This window comes from Megalobrama amblycephala, linkage group LG21, assembly GCF_018812025.1.
Source record: "Megalobrama amblycephala isolate DHTTF-2021 linkage group LG21, ASM1881202v1, whole genome shotgun sequence".
In the NCBI taxonomy this organism is placed as follows: domain Eukaryota; kingdom Metazoa; phylum Chordata; class Actinopteri; order Cypriniformes; family Xenocyprididae; genus Megalobrama; species Megalobrama amblycephala.
This window is the reverse complement of record NC_063064.1, coordinates 3,152,111-3,165,339: the sequence shown is the minus strand read 5'-3', so window position 1 is coordinate 3,165,339 and position 13,229 is coordinate 3,152,111. Positions and strand designations below refer to the sequence as shown.

The 13,229-nt window shown below is 35.9% G+C and overlaps 1 protein-coding gene across 1 annotated transcript; it reads left to right on the top strand.

The window, feature by feature from the left end:
- The first annotated feature begins 1,147 nt into the window (after positions 1–1,147).
- On the top strand, positions 1,148–2,702 carry ccl25b (chemokine (C-C motif) ligand 25b). Its single transcript, XM_048173436.1, has 4 exons — positions 1,148–1,303; positions 1,439–1,528; positions 1,835–1,952; positions 2,124–2,702. Exons 2-4 carry the CDS (start codon positions 1,465–1,467, stop codon positions 2,227–2,229), a joined length of 288 nt encoding a protein of 95 aa, XP_048029393.1. The 5' UTR covers positions 1,148–1,303; positions 1,439–1,464; the 3' UTR covers positions 2,230–2,702.
- Positions 2,703–13,229: the final 10,527 nt, after the last annotated feature.

The window sequence follows — 13,229 nt, the reverse complement described above, 5'->3', positions numbered from 1 at the left end:
GTGGTTTCGGTATTGAACAATGCTTGTTAGCAACTGAAAAAAACTGTAGTCTTTCAATTTCATTATCATCCATTCAAAGGGGAAAAATTCTGATTAATTTTGTACTGTAATGTAAACATGGTTCATGTGTCATAAACTGCAGTGAATTATAAACAATAGAGAGTGTCATTCTTGTTTTGCAAAGAAATTTTACAAAAGAAAAAGTATAATGCTACCTGATGTTAGCGTTTATTAGGTCTGTGTTTTATGACTGACACAATGTGTTTGCTGAGTGAAAACCTTTGCTAGTGTTCTGGAAGAATGAGTTGATTTGAGACATGTTGAGAAGTGTTTTGGTAGATTTAGTGCATTTTGAATGTGAAATTAACTGCTGTATCAAGATGAAAGTTGGTTAGGAGAACTGTGTGAAGAGTTTTGAAAAAGTGACCTAAGTATTGAGAAATGTATACTAGCAATTGTAAAAAACTGTAAAGGTACGACAGCCTCTAAATGTCTGTAACAAGTAAGATGCACCAATTCAATGATGAGATTCTTATGTCCTGGTCAAATGTCTTGGAATTCCCCCAAAAGCAATTTATTGTTGTTACTGGCAAAAACCTGCACAATATCACTGGCTGTTATGTGTCTGTCACTAAACCATTTACAGCTCCCTTAAGAAACAAAATTCTCTGCAGTTTAGGTCAGTCAGGGTCAAGATTCACTAACATAGTGAATGGTCAGAGTTGAGACACTTATAAAGGAGGAAGAGATTATTTGACATAAATATACAACATGCACCGCTGGACATTTTCAAAAGTACGATCAATTGAGGGGAATCTTGTTGCACAATATTGCATTTCATTTGCTTTTTTTTCTGTTTTTATTGGCACACAGACCATAAAAAGTTCTAAAGCAGATGTTTAAGGGGGAAAGTGATTTGGCAAAGATGTTGTATTGTGCAATAATGGCAGGGGCGAGAAAGGGGGGGCTGTAAAAAAACTCCAGACTCCCAACGGTTCCATCTCTCACGCTAAAACATCTCCCTACTGACCAAATATAGATGTTTAATATATTAGAGATCCTGTTTATGTTTTTAGTGCGGGAGCTCTTAAGTCAACTGCGATGTGTCAAGCAAAAGTCAATCGAAAGGATCCACTTTATTAACAGCGTCTAATGCAGCAGAAAGTAAATCTAGGCAAAATGTGACAGGGGGTGTGGCAAAGTATCAGGTTTTGTTGCTATAAAAAGTGTTAACTAAACAGAGGAGACGACAAGAGCAGCTTTAGCCGTGAAGAAAAACATCATTCTTCCGAGAACCTTTGAGGTAAAGATGAGACATGCGGTCTAGCTATTATTCAGCACATTTGAGCCACGTTATTTATTATATATATTGGCTGGTGGATGCAAATAATGTAATGAAAACTGCTCATACTAAACATTTACTTGTCTTTTCTTGCAGCTTATAAGGAAACACAGCATTCAGCCATGAAGTTTCAAATTCTGGTTTTGATCCTGCTGTTGGCTTGCATGTATCCCAGTGTCGCGCAAGGTAAGAATTGGCTAATTAAGTGAGATCATTTCCATTTTGCAGCAATAATGTGATATTAATTTATATTAAATATATATAAAAATAATTTTGTACATTTATATAAATGTGCATTTTATATATATATATATAGCTGATCAGATTCTAAAACATTTCAGCATAATTGTTTTTGTTACACAAGGTTTTAACAGGAAATTTAAAAAATATAAATTAAGAAAAAGTGATGCAAAGTGCTTTTGCAAAAATACACTGAAAAAAGAGATAGATAGATAGATAGAATGACTAAATATCATTTTGATTTATTCTCAGGTTCCTATGAAAACTGCTGTTTGAAGTACATTGTAGGAGTGAGGAAGAACATGAGAAGAAACATTGAGAGTTACAGAGTGCAGGAAACAGATGGAGGGTGCAACATTCCTGCTATTGTGTGAGTATGCTTTTTTAATCAAGCACATACAACACAATTGCTTGGAAAGCTTGAATTCATGGTTCCAGTAACACTGGGTTGTCTTATGCTGCAATTACACAGCAGTTTAACAGCCACGGTTGCAGATATGTATGTCTTTTTCTCATTTTTCGTTTTCTGGTCTCCAAACAGTTTCAAGTTGAAGAAATCAAAGACACTCTGTGCTGATCCAAGACAAAACTGGGTGCAACAAATCATGCAGAAAATAGATGGGAAAAGAAAAACAGGCCCTAAGTAGTGTACGAGTTTCAGAGACAGATTTGATCACGCCACTGCAGACGAAACTGTATATGACCAACACACTAAAATAACAATATGTAGTTTATAACACCATCACTCCTGCTGATTCATATATTTTCTACATCAGACTATGAATTGCTATCTTCATGCCGAGGTTCATAATGAACTGTATTGGTTTGCTTCTGTTCATTGTATTAGAACAATATGAATGTATGAACTGTGAATGTTTGCTCATTTCCAAGCTCCACAATGAATCTTATAAAACTTTATGTATATATTTTTGACTTTTTTGATGTTTTAATCGAATATACATGTAACCTGTGAACTGCATAACCTGCATTTAAGTGTGTGTATGTGTGTGTGTGTGTGTGTGTGTGTGTGTGTGTGTGTGTGTGTGTTTGAGTTGGTAAGAGGGCAGTATACATTTCATGCATTAAGTATATAATAAAGTGTTGCAATTGTACATTTAAATAAATTGTCATGTATTTTTCTTTCATGTGCTATTTCTATGACAATACTCTAGCATATATTATTATTATTACTGCTGTATTTTAGTAGGTTATTTTAAATTCTGATATTTTAAACAACCAAAAATTGTTACACTGCTTTATTTAGCCTTTAAATTAAATATTAATTGCTTAATGAGAAAAGCTTGGTTATAAAATAAGTCTGCCTTTCAGGGCCTTTCAAAGCAAATACATGTATTTCCCAGTTGGTTCCATGCCAGTGAGACACGTTTGTTCTTGCTTAAGCTCTTTGAAATTGATTTAGGGGATTCTTATCTCTGTATCTTTCAAATGCCAAAGTATCACTGTGAGGTATGACAGGTGATGCCTAAACTTGCTGGGATGGGATGAATTACTGAGTATAGTTTCTCTATTTCATGCCAAATAGCTGTGAATCAAATACTCTGGATCTAAACCTGTCATCGCATCCATTTATTCTTGCTGTGCGGCCAATAATAATTGTATTTAAAAACAATGCACTTGCAGATAGATAGACATTAAAAGAGAAAGAGAATACACTTGTTAACATAATTAAGTACACTTTTAAAAAGTGTGCTTTGTAATAACAAACCAAAGCTCTCTGACTCGTCTGAATTTAGTGATTCGATTAATTTTATTTCTTATGCATTATATTTTTTATTTCTTATGCATCTATTGATCCATGTATCATCTTTTTTAATCTTTAATTCTCTTTATAATATATTTTTTGGTTAAGATTTTATTTATTTTTGGTTAGGGCTGTCTCACTGTAAAAAGTAATGCGCTATATCTTCTCAAAATTTTGACAACAGATTACAAGCAATATTATTTTGATATGAAATTCAACTAATAGAATTGAGTTAGGATTAATCCAATTAATTCCTTAAATGTCAACCATTTAAAACAAGTAAAATGTAAGCAATATTTAAACAAAAACATCTGAATAGCAGGCAGACGTCAAACTCTTTATTTTTTTATTGCCAACTTTGAAGACACCTGATGATAACAAGCAGAATCACTGAAGGAAAGAGAAACACAAGAATTAACAGAGGTTTAGATGTTGATTTTATTGAAAATGTTTGGTTACCATTATGGTGATCAGTGTTTCATTTGTCAGTTTGGAGTTTTGTAATGGTGTTTGCTAATTTTACCCATTTTAAATGGTTGACTTTTAAGGAATTCATTTGATTAATTATAACTCAATTCTTATATGTTGAATTTAATTAATAATATTGCTTGTAATCTGTTGCCACAATTTTGTTGAGTAGATAGAGCGTATTACTTTTTACAGTGAAGTGGAGAGAATTGGGAATTGAGACAGTGAGTTTACACACACACTTAGACATGAATGTGGGACGGAAGGTCCTTGGCTGCAGGCTGGTGTCTTACCGAAAGCCATCAGAGGTTGCTGATAACTCCACTCCATTGAGGGGTCAAAGGGATACTGGAAGCTTTTAGAGGCGGAAGGTGTCGGAATAACTCCTCCCTATTGAAAGGCAGGAGGTCACCAGGAAGCTGGGAGTTGCTACTTGTGTGTCTCATGAACCAAAGCAGGGAAACCCCGAATTTAGTGATTCAGATAGTCAGAATTACAGTTTTTTTCAATTGCTAACATACTTTTGTCCAATCTGTAGTCACATTTTCAAAACTCTAAACACATTTAGCAGAACATCTGTCTGTTGTGGCCATACCATTAACACAATTCATGTCGTTTTCACACAAAATGCAATCAATTAACACATTTCTTAAATGCTTAAATTTTCTTTTCATATAAGCTTACCTCATACCAAAATCATGGATCTTTCTCATCTTATTTGCAAATGCTTAAACACAGCAAGTCAGAAATGAAGACCCAATGATCCAATCATTAAATATAGGATAAAACCTCTAATTCTGCAACAACAGCAGCTCAAAAGTATTGAAAAAAAAATACATAAAACAAATACTGAAACAATTGATAAGCATTTTTAATTAGCAGATCACTGAAATATTGAGAAATAGCAGATTCCAGTCTCAGTTGGAAGTATAGTCAGGGGTTGAACTTCTTTCCATTACATGGACATACACAGTAAAATAGGACTCTTTGAATCGGATTTGTTCAGTGTGGATGAAGAACAACACAGAGGAGCAGAGAGAAAATAATATCTGGGTAAGGGAGAAGAATAGATGAAGGGGAAAAGGAGAAGTTGGATCAGGACAAGGGAGAAGAAGAGGTATGGGAGAGGAGGAAGAATGAGTGCTGCATTGTGCATCTCTGTTTTTTTCACTTACACATGGAACCTATGAAAGCTTATTTCTGCCATGAATAGAAAGATAAAAAAGGTAATTATGTCTTTTTATCTCACAACTCAATTCCTATAGTTTACATATCACAATTCGGAGGGGAAAAAGTCAGAATTGTGAGATGTATATTCACAATTGCAAAATAAAAAATAAATAAATAAAAAAAATAGAATTGTGAGATAAAAAGTCACAATTACCTTTTATACTTTTTTATTCTGTGGTGGAAAAAAGCTTCAACAGTAACCAAAGGCCATGTATGTTGGATTTGTTGTTGATCAATGGCAGCAATTTCATGTTTTCATTTCAGTAAAATCTTCATGTAAAGCTTTTACTACAACGATTCCACTACCACTGTTCCATATATGCAGAATATGTGGTCTGCATAGGGCACTAACTACCAAGGGGACACCATCCCAACCTCTATGAGGGCACCATCACCACCACACACCCAACCCCAGAAAGAGATTTCAACCAAGGGGGACACTGAAGTTCTTCATAGGAGACTCATCTGACCAGTAGCTGTAGTTCTCTTTTTCTACTGTACATTCTATAAAATAATGACTCACTTCTGTTGCCAAGAATGCACACATTCAACACTCAACCAAACATGTAGAATGGCTTACATGCATTATACTATTACTGCAGTAAAAGGAAACTGAATTATAAAAACATTGGATTTCATATTTTCTCCAGTTAGAACCGAAACATGTCAAGTAATGCAGTTTTCATAATGCCATCAACTGTTAGTATTTTGGCAGTCATTGCGCTATGATTGACTATATGTTCATGTTGGATAGAAAACTAGTGCTATGTTTTGACAGAATGACTCGATTTTGAATCAGGTTTGCTGTGTTTTGATAGTTGATAGAGTTAGTATGTGCTGAAAAAAGTTTTTAGCATTTTGAAATGTGGAGTTTGTGTTTATATAACAACATATGGTTTTGGGCAGAAAATTAACTATTTGGCTAATTGTGTGATGTAGGTGTGTTGCTGTGTTACAGTTTTTCTCAGTCGCTTTGGTGCATTTCTCACATCACTCTTTACATTTGCACAACAGTTAGTTCAATCTCCACAACATTTAGTCATTTGTGCACATCATAGTAGCAGTTTCTCATTCCTTCGAACAAATTGCAAATGCTTTTGGACATGCATCAATTGCTTTCATACAACTCTCTGCTATTTACAACATTATCATTTGCTTATGTCATGTCAGTCAAAATTAACTATACTTGTGAATGCTGAATAGTCATTCCATATAAAACTAATAGTCCTCATTTCATTGCTTGAGTCATTACATACAAAAATGTTGAACTAGTTGTCAAAATCTGTCAAGCAAATTTTACACATTTTTGTAAAATCTTTTTTTCCTGAAAATGTCTCCTAAATTGAACAATTTCTCTCAAGTGAATCTCAACTTTCACTGATGAGAAGGGGTGTGTGAAGCATTAGTTGCAACCAATGATAAGCCACTTCTCTACAATCCCATAAACCCCCACTTTACAAGCATATACGAACCAAGCAGGACATAGTGTGTACCATTTCTACAATACTGTGACACAGAAGTGGAAGGTCAGCCTCATGGAAGAGGGGTAAGGGTGCGGGGAAGAAGGGGAAGGGGAAAAAACAGGGGAAGAGGAAGAAGAGGCCAATAGGCAGATCCCTGATGAAATCAGGGCTACAATTGTGGATCATGTTGTCAGTCACGGCCTCACAATGGCTGAGGCTGGTCGAAGGGTGCAGCCAAATGTTGGGAGAACCACTGTAAATTCAATTATTCAAACATTTCGTTGGGAGAACAGGTGTGTATAAATGGACAGTAATTCAGCACTAAACAATCTGCACTGCACTACTGTCATCGTGTCATACATGAAGCTTGCAGTGGGACAAGAACTTGTCACTGTACGTTTTACATTTAGACGTACAGCTTTACTGCATCACACATTTAGTGTATTGTAGTGTACAGTAGTGTTACAGTAAAGATTTGCCATATGTACTGCAGTATTGTTTACAGTTGTGCACAGCTCTACCCAAAGGGAGTTTATGTTTGTTGCAAATAAGGGTGTATTTTTTCTTTTGCACAATGCTGTGAACAAATTAGAATTGCAAAGAGCATATGCAGTAAAAATGTGAAACATACATATTCAGTGTCTTGTACTCAGTTACCTCACTAAATACAGTAATGTGTAACTTTACTGTATTTTCAAATGGCTGTGCAAATAGTATATAGTGCTGTCTTGAGCATTTTCAGGTAGTGTCACCAAGATCTGACTTTTTTTGCATTGGAAAACATTGACAGAGTAAACTGTCATAATGAAAACATGACAAAGCCATTTGACTATCTTGTTCATAAACAATGGTGTCTGGACTTTTCATCTTGATGACACTGACACTTTCATTGACATAAATACTTGCTTTTGAGGAATGACCTATACATTTTGAGCAAGTGACACGCTTTTGCAGGTTATCAACTAGGTTTTGCAGTTTGTACTAATTGTTTTGAGAACTGCATTAACTGTTGTGCAAATGTAAAGAGTGATGTGAGAAATGCACCAAAGCGACTGAGAAAAACTGTAAGAGTTTAGAAAAAGTACTTTACAGTTTTTCTCAGTCGCTTTGGTGCATTTCTCACATCACTATTTACATTTGCACAACAGTTAATGCAGTTCTCAAAACAATTAGTACAAACTGCAAAACCTAGTTGATAACCTGCAAAAGCGTGTCACTTGCTCAAAATGGATAGGTCATTCCTCAAAAGCAAGTATTCGTGTCAATGAAAGTGTCAGTGTCATCAAGATGAAAGTCCTGACACCATTGTTTATGAACAAGATAGTCAAATGGCTTTGTCATGTTTTCATTATGACAGTTTACTCTGTCAATGTTTTCCAATGCAAAAAAGTCAGATCTTGGTGACACTACCTGAAAATGCTCAAGACAGCACTATATACTATTTGCACAGCCATTTGAAAAATACAGTAAAGTTACACATTACTGTATATGTATGTTTGAATATGTTTTGAATATGTATGTTTCACATTTTTACTGCATATGCTCTTTGCAATTCTAATTTGTTCACAGCATTGTGCAAAAGAAAAATTACACCCTTGTTTGCAACAAACATAAACTCCCTTTGGGTAGAGCTGTGCACAACTGTAAACAATATTGCAGTACATATGGCAAATCTTTACTGTAACACTACTGTACACTACAATACACTAAATGTGTGATGCAGTAAAGCTGTATGTCTAAATGTAAAATGTACAATGACAAGTTCTTGTCCCACTGTAAGCTTCATGTATGACACGATGACAGTAGTGCAGTGCAGATTGTTTAGTGCTGAATTACTGTCCATTTATACACACCTGTTCTCCCAACGAAATGTTTGAATAATTGAATTTACAGTGATTCTCCCAACATTTGGCTGCATCCTTCGACCAGCCTCAGCCATTGTGAGGCTGTGATTGACAACATGATCCACAATTGTAGCCCTGATTTCATCAGGGATCTGCCTATTGGCCTCTTCTTCCTCTTCCCCTGTTTTGTCCCCTTCCCCTTCTTCCCTGCACCCTTACCCCTTTTCCATGAGGCTGACCTTCCACTTCTGTGTCACAGTATTGTAGAAATGGTACACACTATGTCCTGCTTGGTTCGTATATGCTTGTAAAATGGGGTTTATGGGATTCACCTCTGACAGTGATTGTAGAGAAGTGGCTTATCATTGGTTGCAACTAATGCTTCACACACCCCTTCTCATCAGTGAAAGTTGAGATTCACTTGAGAGAAATTATTCAATTTAGGAGACATTTTCAGGAAAAAAAAGATTTTAAAAAAATGTGTAAAATTTGCTTGACAGATTTTGACAACTAGTTCAACATTTTTGTATGTAATGACTCAAGCAATGAAATGAGGACTATTAGTTTTATATGGAATGACTATTCAGCATTCACAAGTATAGTTAATTTTGACTGACATGACATAAGCAAATGATAATGTTATAAAACAGCAGAGAGTTGTATGAAAGCAATTGATGCATGTCCAAAAGCATTTGCAATTTGTTCGAAGGAATAAGAAACTGCTACTATGATGTGCACAAATGACTAAATGTTGTGGAGGTTGAACTAACTGTTGTGCAAATGTAAATAGTGATGTGAGAAATGCACCAAAGCGACTGAGAAAAACTGTAAGTATTGCTAAATGCTTGTTAGCTATTGAAAAAAACTGTAGTATTGTAGCATTTAATTAAAGGGTTAGTTCACCCAAAAATGAAAATTCTGTCATTAATTACTCACCCTCATGTCATTCCACACCCATAAGACCTTCGTTCATCTTCTTACTTTGGCAGTTTGATACGCGCTCCGAACCACTGATTCGGACAACATGTTCTCCAACTATATAGGTTGTTTGTCACTTCCCTGAAATACGATCCATAGGAGCGTTTACTAAAGTGGCGCCCCTATCGACAACTGGACACTTTCATTTTAATTCATGAAATACGACCAATATGACCGTTTGCTAAAATTGCGCCCCTTTCGACAACTGGACACTTTCATTTTAATGCATTGTTCCCTTTTATCTGCATCATGTTTCGGGTTTCGCATAGCTCAATTGGTAGAGCATTGCAATACCAATATGCAATCATGTGATCATGCTATCGTGGGTTTGATCCCAGGGAATGCATGTGCTCATAAAGTGTATATGCACTATAAATCACTAAGGGTAGGTTTAGGGATGGGGTGGGAGTAGTCGTTAATAAAAAAATGAGTTTTGCTAAATGGAAATAGGAGAAATGGTGTAAAAAGTCCACACATTGCATTTAAATGAACACGCATTTTGATTGGTAATGATAGTCATACGTCATTTCATGACAACAGACGTAACACAACACTGTCATTATTTTTACACCCACTAGAGGGCGCATGACTTCAAAACGTAAATATAGGTCGTAATAAGGTGCTTGAAAAACGACCTATAAGGTCTTTTTTTTTTTTTTGGAGGACAGTCTCGATTCGGAACAAAAGATTCGTAAAGCAGTGTTTTGAAATCGCCCATTACTTTCATCTTCAGAACACAAATTAAGATATTTTTGATAAACTCCGATGGCTCAGTGAGGCCTCCATTGCCACCAAGATAATTTATACTTTCAGATGCCCAGAAAGCTACTAAAGACACATTCATAACAGTTCATGTGACTTCAGTGGTTCAACCTTAATGTTACGAAGCAACGAGAATACTTTTTGTGCGGCAAAATAACGTCTTTATTCAACAATATCCAGTGATGGTTGATTTCAAAACACTTTGTAAGGACTTAGCCTATTTATTAGCTCAATTTAATTGTTACAGGGAATAAGAATTGAATCAACTGTAAATGATTCACTGTAAATGATTCAGAATTAATATTTAACACTTCATCAATTATTCGTCCAGCGAAAATTGAGGTTAGAGTATTTTACCAATTCTGGACAAAATATTATTCTGCGGCCAACAGTAACAATATTTTATTATGATTATTGTTATTATTGTAATTATTATATTATAAGCAAGAGGTAACTTGATCTTTGAGTTTAAGACAGTAATTTGATACACAGCACAAGAAACTCGTATATGTGAAAATCAAAACAAGATTTATTGACTACTTCTAATGATTACAGGAAACTAAGGCTAAACACACACACACACACACACATACATACATGCACACACATTCGCGGAGTTGATGAGTTATGAAAAGTCCAAGTTCAGTGCTAACTTAACTCATAACCTGAGGAAAATCACAAAAGCAGAGCTTTGGCTTGATTCTTTAGGTTTAAAGGAGTTTCACCAGTTTCCAGCAAGAGAGAGAGAAGTTTGCTTGTACCTGCGTTTGCTGTGACAGCTGAGGTAATCGGGTTGTTCCGTGACTCGTGTACAGCGGAATCCCGTTCTGGATTGGCTGTCTTTCAGGTGACGTCTTCTCGGGAAAGCCCTGTGGGTTGCGCGGAAGCTTTGAAGGATGCTGCTGGCTGAGCGTCTGGCTTGAGCGGCTCTCTTCTTGGGAGACTTTGGTCAGATATTTCACGAAGTGTTTTGGAGTCTGGATGTGACGGCTGTCGAATGATCAGCGGCGCAGCTCGTGGTTGAAGTCGGGTGTTCGATGGAAAATCAGCCCCGGTCAATCAGTTATCAATGACCCATGCGACTTTTCCGCCGTGGTCAAAGTAGCGGTGTTTCGGCTACCGGCTTCTGACCGATTTCGAGCGATTTCTGACCGACTTCTGGCCTTTTCTGACTTCCAGCTTCTGACTTCCAGCTTCTGACATTAGCTTGTTCGGACAGCATAGTTTTAAGGGAGCGATCTTCCAATGAGACGTTGCTACGGAGATTAGACACGCCTCGTCTATTGTCTATTGATCACATCGCGTGATATCTGCAGAACATTCTCCTGTTTTATTAACAACTTTATAAAGTTTCTTAATATTTTCCTGATACTGAATTTCAATGTTTCATTCACACAGAATTACAGAGAATATAAATTCTGCATTTAGAACTCAAACATGACACACTTCTTACACACATATTACTAGACTGACCTAATTAAAACAATGATTACAATAATGCATTTGAAGAAAACCCACATATTGAATACATTGAATAGACATGTTAGTAATTACATCATGGCATGTATTATTCTGTATATAGTTAATACTTTAAGTAATCGACAATTGTCCCTTTTGAGATTCAAGATTGAGTCCTTAAGCATAGTTTAAACTTTGACCGGAGTCACGAATGACCGGGTCACGATGGACGGTCAACACAAGGGAGGTATTGATAGGACAGATTCGTCTTTAAATCCGTTGATGGGTATTTTCCTGTTCCGTCCAATAATACAAGAGGGTTTTTGTGAGAGAATCAATAGATTTAATGTGATCAAATCCACGTGATGGGTTCTGATTAGTTTATTGCTGATGAGCTAAGAAGTCCTTTAGACAGAGTCCTTTGTTAAAAGAAGTCACGTCATCACTCCGGTTAAGGCTAGGCGTTTCCTGTCAGGAAATGGATCTTTTGGACCAAAATGAAGCTTTGTTCAATCATGTTGTTCATTGATAAAGTCATTGGTAGGTTCTGTCGAGCAATGCCCTACAACTTCTTCATGAAGCTTCGAAGCTTCATGAATCTTTTGTTTCGAATCAGTGGTTCGGAGCACGTATCAGACTGCCAAAGTCACGTGAACTATTGAAATTTCGAAACGTTTCGAAACACTTATGATGTAAAAAAGCCTCATTTACTGAAATCACGTGACTTTGGCAGTTTGATGTACGTCATTGCCTTGCCTTGCCTGTAAGGATATAGTTTTTAGTTAGTAGAAAAAGTTGACGTAGCTGGGGGAGCATCAACATCACGATTTACAAGTTAGCAGATATTAAGCAGACTGTCTACTAATACTCCATTGAGAGTTAGTTGACATGTATTTGCAAAGTTACTAGAATGTACTATACTTTTTTCACATGGAAAATTCTATTAAATAGTTTCAAAACCACACGACTCTCTTTCTTTTGTGGGACTCAAAAGAAGTTTACTAAATGTTAACTGTTTTTTTTTTTCCCCCATAAGAGAAATCACACACTCATCATAAGCTTTCAAAAAAAGACAAAAACACCATAAATGCACCCTAAACATAGTCCATTTATAGTCCATAGTCTTTTAACACTAAAATCTAAACACAAAAACACACATTTCTGCCACTTATTATTTCAAATGTCTTTAACTAAGTGCTTGGTAACAATTGTCAGGTTGTTAAGATACCAGTGCACGTCTTTGCAAAATCCCCTTGCACTAATGTTAGGAATAAGGTTGATTTTGCCTGGAAATGAACGAAGAAAAGAAATTACACAAGGTCAGTGTCATGGACTAGAATTTTGATATACAGCCAAAACATAAAGAAACTGATGAATAATTTTGATGTAGTTCCAACTTGTATGACTATTTTTCTTCTGTGGAACACAAAAAAAGAAGGAAGAAACAACACTGGATCCCACTGACTTTCATTAAAAATTACTGAGTTTCAAAATAGCTTTGGAAAGTCAGGTTTGGAACAACCGGAGAGCAAGTAGATGATGACAGAATTTATTTATTTATTTTTGTGAACTATCAATACTTTTTTTAGCTGAACTTTTCACACTTTTTCTTTTAATTATGCTCTCTTATATACACATATACACATATAATTGTCACAGACACGTCAGGTTCCAACATCAAC